The sequence below is a fragment of the Nomia melanderi genome, chromosome 12 (genome assembly GCF_051020985.1).
Source record: "Nomia melanderi isolate GNS246 chromosome 12, iyNomMela1, whole genome shotgun sequence".
NCBI lineage: Eukaryota > Metazoa > Arthropoda > Insecta > Hymenoptera > Halictidae > Nomia > Nomia melanderi.
The window spans coordinates 14808912-14828045 of NC_135010.1; the positions used below are offsets into that span (position 1 = coordinate 14808912).

Genomic DNA, 19134 nt, shown 5'->3' on the forward strand with positions numbered 1-19134 from the left:
TGAATAAGAACATATATATGACTTCCGATGGTTGAAATACAAGGAATTATAAACTTCATGAATTAAATATTTATTAAAAACCAAAGTCAGATTTTGTAATATAGTAACAATTCTCATTTGTGTTTGGTGTATAGTATAAAATATATTACAATATGTATACAGGAAACATTCTTAAATGTATAAGATAGGCCTCAAGCCCAGCTCGATGTCTATGCATTTTATGCTTTTAATATGTAATTTATGCATTATTTATTATGCGTATTGTATAAGCTCTAATGTCATCAAAAAACTGTCATGTACATTAATTTTATATTGCATATCTTATGTACAAATTGTACGTTGTGACAATGAACCATAATGCAAGCCTTTATCAAGAGATGTGAGATTAATGATATAGAGTTACTAATTATAACATATAAAAATTGACTTCATTATGTATTTTCTAGTTAATGTAAGCACTGGCTTGCCATTGTATGTAATTTTTAAAGAATGAAATGCATTGGCACAAATAACTTTTGTATATATCGCATATTATGAGGTTTTGTAAATGCTTTATTTTGGTTCAATTTGTAAGAAGATCGTAAATTTGTTTAGAATTTTCTCTAGTTTTACTTTGCACATATTATTATACGATCTTCTTAAAATTCAACAAATAGATTTATATAAAACATAACTTACTTCTTTGTCTCACAACTCGTGATAGTTTTACTTTGTAGAAATTAAAACTGTCACTTGCTAGTAATAAAATATATACGTATTCATAATTTTTTATACCGTTTTCAACAATTTGAATACGAAGGCAAGTTATATCATTTTGCAAGCAATCTGAATATTTTCAAGATCACTACATATTCAAAATAAGTCTACTCGTTCTTATTTTCATGTAACGGGACATTTGAATATTTCGGAAAATCTACAGCGTCCACAGGATTTCTTACTTTAAAACTAGGAAATAAACCAGTCATGCTAGTTCTAGTGTTATATCCTTTCGAATAACCGTCCCAATGGTTTCCAAATACTTCAATTAAATCTCCTTCTTTTAGTTCTATTTCACCACTCCTTCTCGGTTTATGATCTAAAATGGCTTGATGAGGGTGTGCATTTTGTCCACCATAATAATATATATCATCCAGAGATGTAAATCGATTGTATGCATCTGGATAATACGTTTGCATCAATTCGTATGCCACACGACATACTTGAGAACTGAATGTGCATACTAAATAATCGGATTCAGATAAAAGGTGTATGTCTATAATTATTCCTTGTAAGGACGAATCTGAATATCGCTTCGCGACTGATGCTGTTTCAGCTATTTTTTGGTCTCCCACTATTTCATAGTTCGGATAACGACTTCTTGCGGTTGTGATTACTTTTGGATCATCGCTAGCTAAAAAGACTCTCTTCACTTCTGGTTTTACTTCAAGTTCATTAAAATATTGTTCAACTTTAGTCATATATTCGTCTATGTCATGAAAAGCAGCTTCAGTTCCGACTTTATCTGTTCTTCTTACATGAACCCCAACAATAGGCTTCTTAAAACCAAGTCTTTCCTTTGCATATTCCAGAGTTTTTTGTACATGTTCTTGAGGTCGCATTAAATATTTCAAAACTTGACCTACCCACCACACTAAAGGATGTCCATGAAGTTTCTCTAATCTAGGAGCTAAATCTGCAGGTACGCTTGGTGGTTGGTACCTAGGCTTTGGATAAACATTATCCACAATTGGCAATGAGATTACTTGTTTAGAAGAGTCGCCAGGCCAATTAGCATGGGACGCTCCAATTGTAGATATACAAGTATCACTGAGTGGTTTGAAAACAGATTCCCAGCCGTCCTTATGGTACCTCCAGCCTTTAGATTTAATTATTAACGTTCGTTCTGTACCATAAGCAACTAAGAAACAGTAAGTAATATGATGAATCTAAAATATACAAAAATTTAATTTGCAATTGTCTATATATATTTATACTTTTAAACAATCAAGTGTTTCTACCTGGCATCCAAATCCACAACCTTTATTTAAACTACAAACTAATTTTCTTGCTTTGCTACAATCGCTAGGATTTTGTAAAGCCTTGAATCTTCTTTGTACAAGATCAGAGAGATCCTTTGCTTCCTTTTTACGCCATTCATTATAGCCATCTGCTTTTGTTAATCTATCAATATCTATTATAAGAGATTTTTTATGATCCCAAATATTTTCTACTATATCTTGTATTTTTTTCTCTTTTTGCTCATAACTTGGTTTATCAATAGTTTTCCTAAGCTTATTTAATTCTGCACTAATATAATACCTATCTCAAAAATTAAGATATTATATATAATATTCTTAATGTTTAGTGTATAGCTGTCTAAAGTAAAGTAATGCCTTTTGTATTATATTTACCATGCTTCTTGTACATTGTTTCTTATTCTTCTTCGCAATTCTTCATACTCTAACGAAGGAATACCATGTTTAGAATTCTCCTGATGATCTATAAAATCATCATAAATGGAAACTTTGTCTAGCTTTTCATGTATTGAACCTAAATGGTCTCCTTGAACGGACTTGGACCTTTCTCTGAAAATAATGACACCCTGTACAACGAAAAGATCAGCAGCCTCTTTGTTTTAAACTTCAAAGGAACATGTAATCTTTGGTAGCTACATTTGTGTACTTACCCTAAAACTATATTCTTCAATGCTTCATTTTGCCTCTTTAAAACTTCAAAGTCGTTCATCATTTGAGCTAAACGTTGAGCATTTTCTTTATTCGTAGGACTCTCATTGTTTGGAGATAAATTATTTGTCTTAAAGATATGTGAAACTGATACAATTAGTACCAAAAGCCATGTAGCCAATAATGCTATTCCTACTTTTCCTAACCATCCGGGTCGTCCTGACCAAAATGTTGCCATTTTATATCGTGGTAGTAGGATGATAAGATTTAATGTGTAGCATTACGACATCTACAAATTGTAAAACAAAGAATAAAGTGTTACCACTGAACAATATATATCACAGTAATTAACGATACAATCAAAATGCAATCATGAATTTACAGTGCTTGATTGCTTCACAATAACAGTGGGAATTATACTTAATGAAACCACTTTACCAATAAGAAGTTCCCAACAGACAAAACTATACACAAACAATTACACCGACACAAATGGTTGTAAGTATAATACAAGAAATTATACTCGTTTGAATTTGCCAATAACCTCCGACAAATGTGTTATGCTATTCCATTCAATATTAAAACAAATAAAGTAAATAGCAAAAATAAACATAAATTGTCACTACATGTGAATAACGTTTAGTTGACATATGCAAATGTTTCGATGTATGGGACGTGAAAAATCATCGACTTGTCCGAAACGTAATCTTACCGTGTGCTTCAACACCTCTGTAAGAGCCACTTAAATATGCGATAAAAAAGCATACGTTATCGTCTAACGTGGTCATAGGAACAAGGCTGGCTACATTCAATTGACAGGTTGATCTGTTTCATGTGTAGTTCTACAGTCATTAAACAGGGTTTCATATGGTAAGTACCGCCAATATAAATTACAGTCCTCACGAACGTATTATGAAGAGTTCCCACTGAAGCAGTCGCAGTGTATCCTAATTCGCGGATACGTTTGCTTTAAAAAATAGAAATACCATTGTTACAAATAAATTTCTTCTTACGTTATACGTGTATGTATGCGTGTGTGCGTGTGTATATATATATACAAGAATAGGAATAAAGTTACATGGCATTATGAAACATATCAAGATATTACCTTGATAATATTACGCACGTATACAGAACTATTTGGTCAAGCAAGCGACTTTATTAGCATTCACAAAATCAGCGAATACGCGCGAAGTATTAGAAACATAGTTAACTAATTTTAGAACGTGACTATCATATTAGATGGCGGTAAAAATGGTACGGTTGATCCTAGCATGGAACATCGCTATCTATTCATTCCATGCATGATTCTGTCGTATAACCTAGAATCTTGACACTTCGAGAGCACTGCGTTGTGCGAATTGTGAACGGACGATTAACGCCGGACGAATCCTACGGACCTTTTCTTTAACCAATATTACCAGTGTTATCGACGGATTGTCTGTGCGGTGAAAGTATAGTTTAGGGGGCCGTAGATAGAAAGAGCATGAGATTGACAGAAATAACGTATCAGCTCTGCATCGTGTCGCGGTATTTCTAAACGCGGGTTGGTTATTTCTTCACGCTCCTCCCTCCCCGCGCCCCTGGACCCCATCCGAAAATCGCACAGCATCCTTGCGCGCGAAACACGCGTACGCCGGTGGACGCACATTGTGTGCCTGTACTTCGTTGTACATATCTGTGAATAGTGTATTTTAAGCATTAGTTTTACGGGATTTAGTGTGTGAGAAAAAAAAAACGCTACGTTTACGGCAACCGCAAAGGGAGTTACGAATAATATCGAATCGAAGCAACACCCGTATCATTAAATCGCTCTCATCCCAACGACATCCGCGGCGAGGTAAAACTTCAACTGCGAACCGTAAGAGTACCGTCGTTGATCGGATCCGTGGTCGTTATCGGTGTAAAAATTTTGCAAAAAAAAAGTGGAGAAAAGGGAGAAAAAAAGTGACGTGGGTACAACGGAATCTAAATTTTCCAGATTTCTCGATTATCGTTTCCACCCCTCTCCGATTTCCTACCCCTAATTTCCCACCCATCGGCCGTCGATGAACAAGCAATTGTCGTTTTTTGTATGTTTCACTTTTTTTTCTTGTTCGACATCCCCTCGGTTTTGTTGGCCCGTCAGTTGAGTGGTCGTGTCGTTTGGTAAAACCCGAAAGGCCGAATAGACTAGAGAGTGAGTTGCGCCCGTTCGACGGTTCCCTTTGTGTTTCTCGTTTCGTTTTTCATATTGTCCGGCAGTGTTGTCAAAAATCCGGCAGCACCGCTCGCGGCCAGCTGCCATTGCTGTACTCTCTGGCGTTCTCGGCCGCGGCTTCGTAATAAATAAGTTTCCTCTGCGGGTGATTATTCTCGTTGTCGTCGTCATTGTCAGCATCGTCGTCGTGGAAACAGCAGAGATGCCGCACTGTTAAGGGTCGCACACGCGGAACATGCTCGTGGAACAGACGTAGCGGGCAATCTCTACCTTTGGCTACGGACGCCGGTTCTGACCGAGCTAACCTTCACAGTGAGGGTTCCTCTTATCTGTCGAATCGTCGTTGATCGTGCCCGTGGCAGCGGTACAGATTGACAGAACGATGAAGTGGCTCGGTGCGAGTAGCGCTGGTGCTGCAGGCGAACCGGCACCTTCTGTGCAATTACACCATCCTTCCTCCAACGGACATATACCCACGGTACGCACCTATTTTTCAGATTTTCTGTTTTCCTCTTTTTCTAGGTCGGCGCACGTTCCACGGATATTTTTATCTTGACAGTAGAGTTTTTATGTGCGCTCGGAATATCATAACCTATCTCACGTGTGTTGGGGAGAGAAGCGATTCTTGCCCGTGGCACGTCAATTCGAACGTTTACACAATCGTATTAGTATGTTTTGTAATTCGTTTCGGTTACGATTTTGCAAATCAATGTAGCTGCACTCTATTCTGTTCGCTGAAACAGGAGAGAGGACTTTTTCTATTGTGCATATGCATGAGTATTACATATGCTTGTGCTTTGTTTGACCCATCATGGCAGAGTATTCTATAGAAATAAAGATGTTTTGTTCAGATTTATTTTATCAATTGTAATGTCAAAATTGAAGTAGTATTGTTTACTTTAACAGTTTCCTTTTAGTACTTACGAATAACAAATAATGCACAGGTTTTAACGCAGTGAAGAATTTGTTTCTTGAGTCATTATTATTGCTTTACAAGACATAGATAAATGTTTGTGTTCTTCATATTAATTATAAATATTATTAGATAGAACTATTTTGGAGTTTCATTGTAACACGTAATATTTGATCTACAAAGATGTTTACCTGACATTTGTTCAATCTATAGCTCTTTTGATACTATACACGTATAGTTTACATATAGTTTATGCAGGCATAAAGTGTTATTTGGTTCATAGACATTGTAACAATGATGGCTGTTTTTGTTGTTAACAGGATGTAGAGCAATGCGGACAAGTAATGGCTGGTGGTGATAGTATGCGTATTCAACCTGGCCAGACACATCAAATGGGAGTGAGTAGAACACAAGACGATGCCATGGTTGGTTACGTGTTTCAACGACCCACTGAACCAGAATTCAATGCCCAATCTTCAACTTTTCAAACGAAACAAGCTCCAAGAGCCTGGGCTCTTGCAGATGATGCTATCATCGATAATGTGAGTATATTAAATTATAATGAATTTCCCTCTGATGACATAATAAAGAGTTTTATTTAACTGTGCAATTTAATGATTTACAGAACCCAGAAAAGTGGAAATATCCTATCACTAAACTGAGCGTACCACAGCAAAGTCAACCACAACAACTGGGATTACAAACTATGAACAATGTTCATCTCCCTTATGAGATACATCCCATGCAATTAAAAGTGAGTAGTTGTAAACTTGCATAATTGTTGACATGAAACTTTATAAGAAATAAAATCTACATTATAACTTATAAGTGAGATTATTATAATGTGTTACAACTTTGTTTTTCATTAAAATAATTTTAAATATACATTGAAATACTTTGTTGTATATAAATGTTTTCAAATAAAATTTTGTTTGTATTTTATAGAGTGGAGCACCTGGAGCAGAACACTTGGTCTATCTGAACAACCAAATAACAGCTCAGCAACAAGTTGCTCTTTTTCATCATCAACAGCAGCAACAACAACAACAACAATTTAGAAATGGGCAGGTAAGCACAACCAACATCACTAATTTTAGTAGTATCTAGTAAAGTTATAGGATATATTTTTGTGGTAAATAGTGAAGTATTATGTCACTGTACAATTTGATCAGATTCAGCACATACAAAATGAATCTCCATCTACACGCGAAACTTATTATTTCTAATACTGCATAACAAATGATGCAGAATGACATTTTCTCCAAATTTCAGTAGTATGTCAATTATTTTATTCACAGCTGATTTCAGAACTAACCAAATTAATTCATGACATAATACACCGTTAATCTGCGATATGTGTAATATCCGTTAGATTTAAATATTCTTACGTATACGCGTAACGAATAATCTAATAGATAGAAAGCCTGCTGGAAGCATAGATATCTCATAAATCGTGTCAGGGTCAAAATTAGGCTACATTAGAAATCACAAATTCCTCTAACACGTTACAAGCCGTTGGCCTCTGACACTCTTCACGATTCAGTTGTAAAAAAAATGTAAAAAACGTGTACTCGCATCACGTTCAATTCAATCCATTACAATCATACGAGTTATACCTGCGTATATTCGCTGGGAGTAACGGTCAAATTTGATTCAAAAGCAGGATCATGGTATAATAAAAGCTCGAGCAAATAAAGGTTCGAAGCAATATTATTTTACAAGTAGAGCCAGGTCCGGCCTGGCCTGGCCTGGCCTGGCCTGGTCGGGTCGGGTCAGGTACATTCATTAAGTGCGATGAAATTTTCATCCGGTCGCCGTGAGAGGTCGTAGAAGCGTAGAAGGTAGAAGAGTTAGGAGAGCGTGGATTGGTCGACGGTGTTCGCGAAACGCATTGTGATTCGCACGGTCGACGGCAGAGGGCGCTCGGCTCGAGCGTCGTTCTTTGTTTCGGTTAGGAGGGCAGTCTCTGTCGAAGGAGAGAGGCCGGTTAACGAAAATTCGAGAGGAAAGAGAGACGTGGAGACGTAAAAAGCATCGTGACGACGCCGAGCGTTATTTTAACGCCCGATAACGACGCGTCCCGCGATATGCCAGGACGGACGTGAATTTCGAACGAAGAACGCGGTAATCGACTCGCTCCCTCCTGTAAATAAACGCGTATTCGCGGAGTGAGTGTGCAAAGTGCGCGAGAGGAGAAAGGAGGTGGTGGCGGCGGCGGCGGCGGCAGTGGTAGCAGCAGCAGCAGCAGCAGCGGCGGCGGCGGCGGCGGCGGCGGCGGCGGCGGTGGCGGTGGAGGAGGAGGAGGAGGAGGAGGACGACGACGAGGCGGAGGAGGAGGAGGAAGAGGACGAGGAAGAAGAGAGGAGCATAGGTAGCAGTGGCAGCATCGAGGCACCCGGAGGTGTCGAACTGTTTGACAGGCGGCCGAACGCTTTTCTTTCTCTCTCTTTCTCTCTCGCGTACTGTCGTCCGTGGTGCCGTGTTTCGTATCGTTGAACGGGGCGGTGTGGTGTTCTCTGTTCCGCGAGAAGTCCGTCCGTCTGTCTGCCCGCCTGTCTGTCTGTCCCCGTGTGCTCGGAGAGGAAAAACGAACGTGAAAACAACCGGGAGTGGTGTGTATTATATTCAGTGCCGGCTGAATCGGCGTCCGCGCCCCGACGCCGATACGTACACGCACGATTACCGCCTTCTCGTTTCCCCCGAGGGAGACGCGTACGCACACGGAATTCCACGGATTTTACCAGCAAGATAGCCTCGTCCACCGGAGATAGTGCGTGCAAAAGAGTGTGTGTCGAATTTTTTCGTCGCGTTGTCGGTGTACCACGGGGTTAACGGTGAATCTCTCGGAGGTGACGCGCCGTGCCGAGGGTACCTTGGAGACGGTGGAGAGTTTCGGTGTAGGGTACGGCCAGGGAGCGGGCACGAGCACAGGCGACTGGATGAAACCACCGGGGGATCTTTTCCTCTACTGCGACATGAAGGATTTGGGGGCCGACATGGTATTTGTTTTTCCATACATTTCTCTCTTTCCACGGTTCGCACGGCTCCCCCGTGCTCCGACGCGGTTCTCGGTGCACGCGTCTCGCCGAGGTTTGCCAATTTTATAGGTTATGTTTCGAACACCTTTTTTTTTTTACTTCGCCACAGAAACCTCCATGTTTACGACGCTCGAGTCGGGCCACTCGAGTGGCTCGCCGTGGTCGTTGACATTTCTCGCGTACCGCGATTCGAATGGAATCGTTATTTATTTCTTTTTCTCTCCCTTTATGAAAGTAGCGTCTGACGAATTCGTCAGGCATTCTGCGCTACATACCTGTCCTTTCCGTTGGCGTCCGTACACCTACGGAATATGACACGTTACGCTTGTCACAGGGTATTTTCGTCCCGTATCTCTTCGTATTTTGTTTTCCGCGGTTTTCGCGGGGACGTGCTCCGAGGGAAATCCCGAAGCACCGGTTCATTTTTAGCGCGTCAAAAACTCGGACGGAAAACGTGGACGGGCTTCGTGTATGAATTTTCGCGGATCGCGTCATCTGTCAAAGCGTGTCTTTAACCTGTCGTTATTTACCGTGTTTGCCGAAATTCCCGGACTCGTTAGAATTCAAAATAAATCGTCCGTCTTTGTTGCTTTTCGTCGGACCCCGCTGCTCTCAAGGTAACCATTTTTCTGTGTCACCTTGATTTTACTCTACTGGGTGTTCCGTTTATTTACATGGACAAAAAATACACGTTCTGTGACAGGAGACGGTGAACGGAACTCCGAGCGTTCAATATTTATTAATTTTTTCCTTGTGTACCCCGGGACGCCGCAAAGATGGACGCGACGTTTCTGTTTGTTTACGTCCGCGAGCCGTCTAGATCTCGCGTCGCGTCGCCGTCGATGATGGATAAAACTGGTTTTATTCCCGAAAATCATTGTTTACGATTCGATCGTAATTTATCTCGCGTCTCTCCAAAATTTCAATTATTATTAATCTCGCGCTATGATTTTTATCCTTCGTTTATACCCTAGCAATGTCCGGTAGCCGATGCTAATGACTTACAACCTTACAAAAACCCCTAAAGCGAATTTCTTCATTATTTTCAATTATTTTCACAATAATTCTCAACCGAGAAGACAGATCAGTGCACGGCAAGGTTGAAATAGGCAGCGAATAAATCATATCGATATCGCTGATAAAGAAAAAATTTAATAAGTCGCTGTACAGCTTGTAATAGGTTTCGTGTGTGTTCGTATCGCAGTCGATCATTAAACCTACCGAAGAGTAGCTGATCGTGATCGTGAGTAGAATTATTTGTGCGAGCAGCTCGGTCGCACGGAGGTGTCTACGATGGTTATTCAGCCAATCAGGTCTCCGAACTCGCTTAACCTTGTAATAAAACAACGAATCCATTAGTGTTGCCTTCTACCTTAACCGCGAAAGCTGCTGGATTTTCGTATCCGTCCGTCTTTTGTCTTCCATAATGATATACGCAAGCAGACAACGTAATGTTACATAGAAAAATGAGTCAGGAATATCAAATAAAATTTCCTCGTCACAGAATTATTCTTGAACGGTTCCGAAAGTTTCCACTGATGTTAATAACAAGCATGACGAGTCGCGAACAAAAATATTGCTCAACTCTATTCCATATCTATTCTATTTTTCACATAGATTTCACACAGAATAATTCCCCTGCCATTTACACGACGATGTCGAAGATACCCGATAAGTGTTTCCCCATGATAATCGTCGACGGTCGAATCACCTTATTACAAAATACTCGATTAAGTAATTCGTAGCGTTAGCATCGCGTTAGTCGCGCTCAAATCGCGGCAGGGGGGGAGAAAAGAGAGCCTGCTCGAGGCTACGACTCAATTTGGGATCCTTGGAGCGCTGCTGCGTCCGGCCATAGAAAAAATATGTATCTAGACGAGCAAGCTCGAATCCTTGCACCGCTCCGTTTCCCCGTCCTTTTCTCCATTGTTTACGTCCTCGAACTCTATCCAGTGAAACGCCCGGAGTTTTGTCCTTTCCCCATCCTTCTCTCTCTCTCTCTCCCTCCTCGTTCCCCCTCTCGATCCTTGCATCCCTCCTTCTCTCGCACTCTCTCTCCATCCTTTTAACCTCCATCCCCGTTTCGCACGCGAGCGAGCGAGCGAGCGAGCATTGCACGCCGGTATCAGGGAACGTTCGCGTTGTTTAGGTGAACACGTCGCCTCCAAACGACGCACATATCTGCGGTTCTAAGGCAGAGCGCCTTAAGTCATATGTTTTCCGTTTCGCGATATCGTTGTTTAAGGTTCTGCGCATCCACGCGCACTACTGCAGGACAAAGAGCCCGCGGACGCTTCCTGCCTCCCTGTCTCAACGAAATTTCCCCAACTTTTACGATCTCCGTTATCGGAAAGCAGCGTAAACGCACGCGTTCTCCACAGTGAAACTCCGTAACGACTATAAGGAAACCGTGACCATCGAATTGGAAGGTTTCTCCCCGTAATTCACGACTACAACTTCGTAATCGCGATAGTCGAACCAACGATCGCGGAAATCGGTGGCCATCTTGGTCTCCGCGCGATCGGATTGCACTGTTCCTTTGCCACCCGATACAATTCGAGTATCGATATGATTTTCCCGCAATTTTGTCGTCCTGTGTTGTTGCTCGCGAGCGAATCCCTTTCTCCCGCGATCAATCAGGCGCGTCCATTGTCCCCGCGACTTTTCGCCCCGTAATTCCGCGTTCCGCGTCTTCGCCCCTCGCCGATGGGGCGACAGGCGTCGGCGTCGGCGGCGGCGGCGGCGGTTATTCGTTTGGACCGGAGCCATTTAAATTTATACGGCTTTGTGTTTTGCATACGATTCCCCTCTCGCCGGTGGTCCTCCCTTCGGTTGCGCGCTAATCGATTGAAACACTGTCAGGGTCCTTTTCTACGGGCAACCGTGAACCGTGACACGCGTGTGCGTGCGAGCGCGCGTCGAAAATGCTCGACGCCCGGTCCCGCTGGCCGCTTGGAACGGGGCGCAAATCGCTGTCTCTCCTCTCTCCCGCCTTTTATTCCCGTTTTATTTCGCCGGGGCCGGCGACGCTTCCCGTTTCGCGTCGCGGCCATCGAAAGGGAACCCTCGACGCGCTTTTCAGCCGCCATTTTACTCGGTCCGCCGCTCGGATCGGTCGCGGTGTTTCGGAGTCGGTGCCGGTGGGAACGTTTCCGCGACGGGTTTCCGGCGAAAGGAAATTTCCTCGCTCCGGAACCGCGCCCGGTCCGGCCCGGCCCGAGCGATCGAACGATCGAACGATCGAACGATCGGCGAGATCGCTGGGAACGAGTGCCGTTTATTCGGGCGCACTTCTGTCCTCCCGCCGCTTTCGCGCCAATAGAAATAGTGAGTCGGTGGGATATTGATTCGCGTGACTCACTGTTCTCCTGTACTGGCCACTTGGAGGTTCAGGGTTGACCTTACTTGTCGTAGAAACCTCTTCCATTAGCCGCGTCATCCTTTTCCCAGTGTTTTCAGTCGCCCGTGCGTTCGAGGCGTTTCGAAATTCCGTCGCGTTTCACTCGGAGACGTCTTCTTGTATGGCACTCCTTTGTTCGAGGTCTGTTTAACACCTGCGCCGACCGGGCCCCTTTGAACCCGGCTTCTCCCAAGACTCATTAACCGTTCGGCTGCCTCGGGTTTTTGCGAAAACCCGGTCGAAGCGTGCCAACCGGCGCAGTCGCGGTTCTTTGGTTTCAATTTAGAAACTGAATTACGCTTTCCTATTTTTACACAAAGAGAAATGAAAATAACTTGCCACTCGAACGGTGAAGCGATCCTTAACTATTAGTCAGTGATTACGAAGGATAATCGAGAGACCGTCGTTTCGTTACTTTTGCAACGTTCTCCGGCTGGCACGCGCGATACGTTAAACTTGTCGCGAAGAAGGCGCGCGAGGTTTCTCGAGGCGCTCCAGGACCCGGTGGCATTAATCTCGCGGGAGGTCAGGATGCTCCGCGCCTGGAGAGGAGGCGTCTCTGTGTTCCGTTACAACAGAAAAATATCGAGTGTCACCTCGTTGCAGCGAACTTTCTCTTCTCGAGTCGCCGGTAACAGATGGTTACGGGTAGTTATGCAGTTAACGCCTACGGTTGCTCGTGGGGCCTCTCCGCGCGATAGTCGTTACACAAGATCAGTGTCGTTTCCCGATTGCATCGCATCCGCGGCCGTTATCGCTGGTCCCGTTTCCAGCCGGGACTAGGCCTAGCCTTCTTTCCGTGGCCGTTCGCGGTCAATCCGACCATTCCTCTTTTATCGTTTCCTCGCGAGTTATCGCGGGCTTTAGCTGCTCGTTCCGCGGCCAGGAAGCACGCGGCTCCCTCGAATTGACGAGGAAAGCTAACGAGCACGAGCCGGCCGAACGATCCTTCGATAAATCGCGGGCCGATCTACGATTCGAATAGCCGCGACGAGGAGGGTGGAAACCTCGTAAAACGGTATCATTGAGAAAATCAGTTTCCAATTCCGCGTTTCCTGCTTTTAATCGATACGCCGGATTCGCCTCTAGCTTTTACCGTCTCCGCTTTACGAGGCCTCTAAAAATGGACGCAACATTTTAAGCTTCGCCCTCGAAACGCTCTTGCGAGCGGTTCACAGAAGGAAACGGCGGGATATCGGGGAAAAAAGCGGGACCATCGAGCGAGCGGTTGAAGTGCCGCTAAAAAAATTAGCAGCGTGTAAAGGACTCGCTGCTACTTTGCTGTTAATATCCGCTGGACCGCTAGAATCTTTCAAGAGCTCATTAAAAAGTCAGCGTGTAACGCTCGCGGCGAGAGCGCGTATCGGGGAAGGAGCAGCGTTCCCATCGAGAGACGCCGAGATATTTTCTCTCGGAAGGTCGAGACTCACGGGAAAAGCAAACAACCGCCGGGAAAATATTCGGATTTGAATCACGGCCAACGTTCTGGCCGGCAGCTGCGATCGGCCGGGGGACACACGGCGCGCCGAGCCGAGAGACTCGCGCACACCTACGCCGTTCCGCGTTATCGCGCTCTATTCGCGACAAAAGAACATCGAAACTGGTTTCCGGTTTAGCCGGTGACGTTACCGGTTCGGAAAGAACGCTTCCGGAGCATTATTTAAAGGGACGATATTACGCGGAGACGGCGGAATCCTCGCGGAGATGGCCGGGAATCGAAAAACGCGGAAAAAGGGGGTGTTTGCAAACGCCGGCGGGGATGTTTATTGACTTCGGCTTATATGTCAGTGAACTTACGCAAAGCGCCATCGATAATCGATAGTTTGTCGCCGATTGGAGACCCGGCGAGGGACGACTCGACTTCTCACTGTTATTTAGAATAAATGAATAGCGGATCGGGGTTGCATAAACTGGCCGCCGTTACTCGATTCGGGAAGCGCGTTGTAATTAACGTTGCGCATTTCGATGATTGCGCGCGAAGAATCGCGTTACATCCGCAGTTGCTTCGTTCCATCGGGGTTGCTGTGATTTTTTCAGTCTCGCGAACCGGTCAATTGATTTTCAGGAAAATCTATCGTTAGGACAAGGGAATTTCGAATAGATTCGAATTAGAATCGGAAACAGTGCACGTGGCAGGGAACAACAGCATCAAGGGAGAAATTGCTGTCGATGATTTTCGTCGCGCAAACCGGATGAGTCGGATGCGCTCGTAACGCGAGGCGAATCGTTACGCGAATGCCCGACGTAATCGTTTTCGTATCGTGTAATCGGTTTCTCTGATTCGAGACTTTCACTTCGCGTAGAATTGGAAGCCGTAGCTCGAGCGGCAGACGGTGAATTTGCGGGGACGTCGATCGTCGTCGTCGTCGGGTGGAAAGGGCACGATTAGCATGGAACGAGAAAAGTCGATCGAGCTTCCGCGTCCCTTTTTCGGCGGACGCTGGGGCGGAAGGGAGAGACGGCGGAACGTATTCGTGGCTCGAACGGGGAATTAATGCCTCCGATTTTACAGCCTCCATGAAAATCTGGATGCTCTAACGATCGTAAAAGCGGGGCATTGCTCTCGAAACATCGATTTTCTATTAGCAATTTGCTATTTCCTCCTGTGATCTTTTTAATTGACTGATTGATTAATTGTTCGGTAGATTTCGACGGAACCTCTAACTCGCAAGATCCGAATGAACGATCATCGATTTCTCTGGTAACAATAGAATAAATTGTTCAAACGACCGTAAACCCGGCATCGAATAGGTTCACAGAAATCTCGATAGCATTCCTACTTTCTATAAAAGAAGAAATTAATGCCAATCAATTCCACTGTACGGCTCTAGCGACAACTGTTCGCAGCGAAGTGCCGCGTTCCCCTCGATCGATGCGAATAAATCTGATAATTACTAAATTCAATTTGAAGCCTCCGCTAGGTCTGACTCGATCTTATAGGGGGTTGAAGTGTCTCGATCCCCGTGGAACTTATAAAATCACGGGGTCATTCCTGTTCATTCAGCTCGTGCTTGATCGTCTTCGTCGTTGAGACCGTTGTCGCGTCGCGAGGGGGTGGTTTTTTTCTCGCGACATCGATTCCGCTCTCCGCCAGTGGAAAGTTCGCGTCGTCGTCGTCGTCGTCGATCATCTGACATCGTGTTCCGTCGTTTCAGCCGCGGCGCGGTGACGTATCGCGCCGTGACTTGTACATGTGACGTGACGCGCGCGTGTCGTTGAACCTAAACGCATCGGTCACGCTCGCGGAATCGTCATCGCGCGGCCACCGGCGGGTATTACGCGAAGGAGAAATTCATTTCCATAGGTCTCGGAGAACGCTACCGTGACAGCGGCGTTGCCAGTGTCATAAGGCCGATAGTCATCGATCTAGCCGCTGGCCGGGTCCCGCCCACGGCAATTACGGCTACCCTTCATTCATCTAACGTCCCCCATTAATATTCCCACGTTCGGTCGATCCCACTGCTTGGGTCCCATTTTACCGATACAATTTCGATAAAAGAAATCGGGGGCTCTCGAATATGATCGAGGTACGGTTAGTGCAGCTTAAATTTAGCCCTTTGTACTGCGACTCTCAGTCACCGTTTGATCTAATCTAGCGAAACTATAAAGTCTACATAACACTGAGCCTCGTGCAACGGATCGATACACGAAGTATCGAAATAAACCATCGTCCCTTAATTTACGTGCGATGTCTCTTCGAGTCAGTTTGAAGGAAAACAAGTATCATCCGGATCCGATCAGAAAATGTCAGCTGTTCCCACCGAAGAACCTTCGAGCGCAAAGGGTTAGAACCCGAATTCTATAGAATCAGTGCCGAATAGAATTCGAAAGCGGATCGCGTCAATTTCCATCTATCCCTTAAAACATGTTTACCCGTCCAGCCAATCTCGCGACCTCACCGTGCCTCGCCAACGACCGAGCGAAGTTCCCGCAGCGCGCTCAAGTCAAACGCGAAGGGCAAAGAAAGAAGACGGTCGCTCGGACAACAAAACAGAAACTACCCCTATCCTAGCGGTGGTTCCCCAACGCTTGGCTCTTGCGCACGCATTTGTTCACGCAGGCGCGCGCACGCATCGGCGGGCCACGGAGAAAGAGACGAAAGAGGGTACTACGCAGAGGAAGGAAGGTTCGTCGGAGGGTTCGATGAGGAAAGAGAGAGCGCCGGAGACGCGAGCAAGGAAGCTAGCGAGCAACCAGGCAGGCAAGGCAGGCGAACGGGCGAGCAGGCAAGCAGGCAGGCAGGCAGGCAAGCAAGCAAGCAAAAGCAGGGTTCGCCTCCCTCGTGCCTGCCGTTGATTCTCCGCGAGGACAGTGGCCGTGACCCGAGGCCGAGGGGCCTGGGGAGGGGTCGGTGGCCCCGTGGCAGTTTAGCGACGACGTCCACGCTGCCGTTCGCCAGCCGTGGTGGGGGCAGAACCTCGTGGGTGTGCGGGGCGAGTAGGGGAATCGGCGGTTGCCTCGGTGGTGGGGTGCAAGCCTGGTCGTCTGGCGGGGAGAAGCTTGGACGTCTGGTAGGGCAGGGCTTTAGGGGGTACACAAGCGAGCGAGGCTAGCGTTCGCTTTGTTCAATGAAAGAGAGGGCTCGGTGTGTACTCTCTTTCGTCTCGTCTCGTCTCGTCTCGTCTCTCATTCTCGGTACCTTTCCCCCCTCCTCGCCCCGTCGGTCTTCCGAGCTCTCTATCTCGCTCTCTCCAGCGCACCCTCGTTTTTTCCCCCTAGCCGTCTCTGTTTTCCTCTCCTCCGCGGCCAACGTGCAAAAGTGCTTCTGCTGCCGGCTGGACGGCTCCGAGGATAGAACTATATCGCCTCCCTCGTCTAGCGAACGGCAGGCTACACCAGACCGCGTCCGCTTCGTGTCTTTCCTTTTCCACTTGCCGCTCTCTTCTTTCCTCCCTTGATTTTTTTTCCGTCGATTTTCTTCTTCCCTCCCCGGTCCGGCTCTACATTCCCTTCTGCCCGCTGAACGCGCAAAAATTTTCGCTGACCGGTTCCGAGACACGGGACGCTAACGTACGCGGCCGGCTCGTTCGCCTAACGAACGCGCCGGATCACCGGGGACTATTGTTGCGGAAGCCTCTGCCTTCGTTAGAAGGCACCTGTTACAAACGTACCGCGGAACAAAAAGATCGCGCGCTTTGGGACCGCCGGTCGGGGGCGACTGCGTCTGCCGCGCGCCACTCTCGCCCCTTTAACTGTCGCTCAAACGATACTGGGTCACCTTTGACCCGGCCTTTGGACTGGAAACGCGAAAGACTGCGCGACGAGACGCAGAGCATTCGCGGATTCCTGGTAACTGGCCCGATAGGGTTGCCCTAAGCTTCCTCGAAGTGCGTCTCGCGATGATTCGACCGCTTCGTGGCTGGGGAAGCGTTTAGGATTCCCAACGCGAGTGACTTCGTTGTATTTCGAATGTATCTGAATTTAACGCGTAATGAATCGAAGTATGAAGATACAATTTATAAGAATGATATTCCATTTTTGTGGTAAAATTCTAAGCGGGAAGCGTATGATGCACTCGGTAGGTGAACGAGTTAATGTACATTGTTAGGCTGTCGTCTAAAACGAATGAACGGCGCCTAAAGGCGCTGTTAAAGAGTTAATTGCATTCTCATGAACCATCTTCCGTCGTTAATCACGGACCCTTATCCGTTTAAGTTGAAAAGTTTAGACAGGTAGCCGACTGCACGATCGAAAACCAGTTGCAACACGCGCGTTACGTCACCGGAAAGCTGCTAGATGCGTCGATAGCGGTTAAAAAAAATCAATCGAGTGGTACGATAGTGGGTGGTTCGCACGCGTTCGTCAAGGCCTCGGCGCCAACCCCCAGACACACTCGCAAATTCAACGAAAGCGAAATAGCTTCCGGCTATCCGTCTCGCAGCCATCCGACCGCGCCGCGCGCGGCGTCATTCCATCGGCGACGGAATATTCCATATTTTCGGCTCCCCTCGCCATTAGTTATTCAGGAGAGGAACTAGAGATTCCCGGAGACTTTCTCTAAATTGATTCGTCGATAGTACCTACACATTGGCCGCGCTCGTTAACGTACCGGCGCAGCCAGGATGCACGAGGATGTACCTATCAGTTAATCCGTGGAAATGGATTATTATATCGGGGAGTCCCCTCCTCGTTCCGCCGTTCCAGGAACGAGAAAGTCGACGATGGGTTGTCGTCTCCCTCTCCGTTCGGTACGCCACGGTTTTCGGTCCTCTTCCCCGTCTCTTTCGCCCCGTAACCGTGGCTCGACGTGCAAAAGCGTCTCTCTGCCGGCCGGCGACGCGGTCGATACTCACGGCGTATCGCCCCCGGTTGACCGAACCTTACCCTTACCTTGCCGAACCTTTCGTTAGCGATGCGATCAAGTTCAATACGAATTCGTGAATCCTAGGCAGCCTCGATTGCCAAGTTTCGCATCGGAAGCTGGAACGGTGATCGGCGAACGATGTTTTATTCATCTAGTTCAAGTGTTTACCAGTAGATTTACGAGCGTTTATTGTATAGTTCTCTGTACTGTTCCTGGAAACATCGAGAGTGGATGAACTCTGTAGAAAATCGTTGCGATGCTTCGAGCCGTAAGTATTAACGAGTATTAGCTTCAGCCCCAGCTTTCGCAGTGTTACGTTCGAAAATCGCGTTCCATTGGCCGCGAGTCGAAAGACGCGACGGATCGAGCGCGTCTTCACGGCACGGAAACCTTTTTATCGGGAAGGGGGGTGGCAAATCCGGGATGCATCGCGTGACGACGACACGCGTCGAATCCAAAGGAAATTAGCAAGCCGTACACCGGAGATATCGATTCGGGCCTGGTATCCATAAGATTCTATCTTATCTCGAGCATCGCGCGAACGCCGCTGGAAAGCCCGCTGTTCTCAAATTCGATTTAACCTCTTGCGCTGGAATTTAATTTAGAGATTTGACTA

General features: G+C 46.0%; 2 protein-coding genes across 4 annotated transcripts in view; one reads left to right on the forward strand and one right to left on the reverse strand.

Annotated features, from left to right (window-relative positions):
• Window positions 1-679: 679 nt before the first annotated feature.
• On the reverse strand, window positions 680-3917 carry FucT6 (alpha-(1,6)-fucosyltransferase 8). The gene is made up of 6 exons (XM_031980048.2): window positions 3772-3917; window positions 3376-3630; window positions 2666-2952; window positions 2391-2564; window positions 1998-2298; window positions 680-1925 (listed from the first exon to the last, which is right to left on the reverse strand). Exons 3-6 carry the CDS (start codon window positions 2899-2901, stop codon window positions 864-866), a joined length of 1773 nt encoding a protein of 590 aa, XP_031835908.1. The 5' UTR covers window positions 2902-2952; window positions 3376-3630; window positions 3772-3917; the 3' UTR covers window positions 680-863.
• Window positions 3918-5197: 1280 nt separating this feature from the next.
• pum (pumilio) overlaps window positions 5198-19134 on the forward strand; it is a 110297-nt gene continuing 96360 nt past the window's right edge. For 2 of the 3 annotated variants that reach the window (XM_031980045.2, XM_031980046.2), the window contains exons 1-4: window positions 5198-5341; window positions 6097-6318; window positions 6402-6530; window positions 6722-6844. In XM_031980045.2, the coding sequence (XP_031835905.1) occupies window positions 5246-5341; window positions 6097-6318; window positions 6402-6530; window positions 6722-6844 (570 nt within the window). In that variant the 5' untranslated portion in view covers window positions 5198-5245. Of the gene's footprint in view, window positions 5342-6096; window positions 6319-6401; window positions 6531-6721; window positions 6845-7657; window positions 8776-19134 lie in introns of those variants that run through there. The other variant, XM_076372714.1, reaches the window with a different exon arrangement.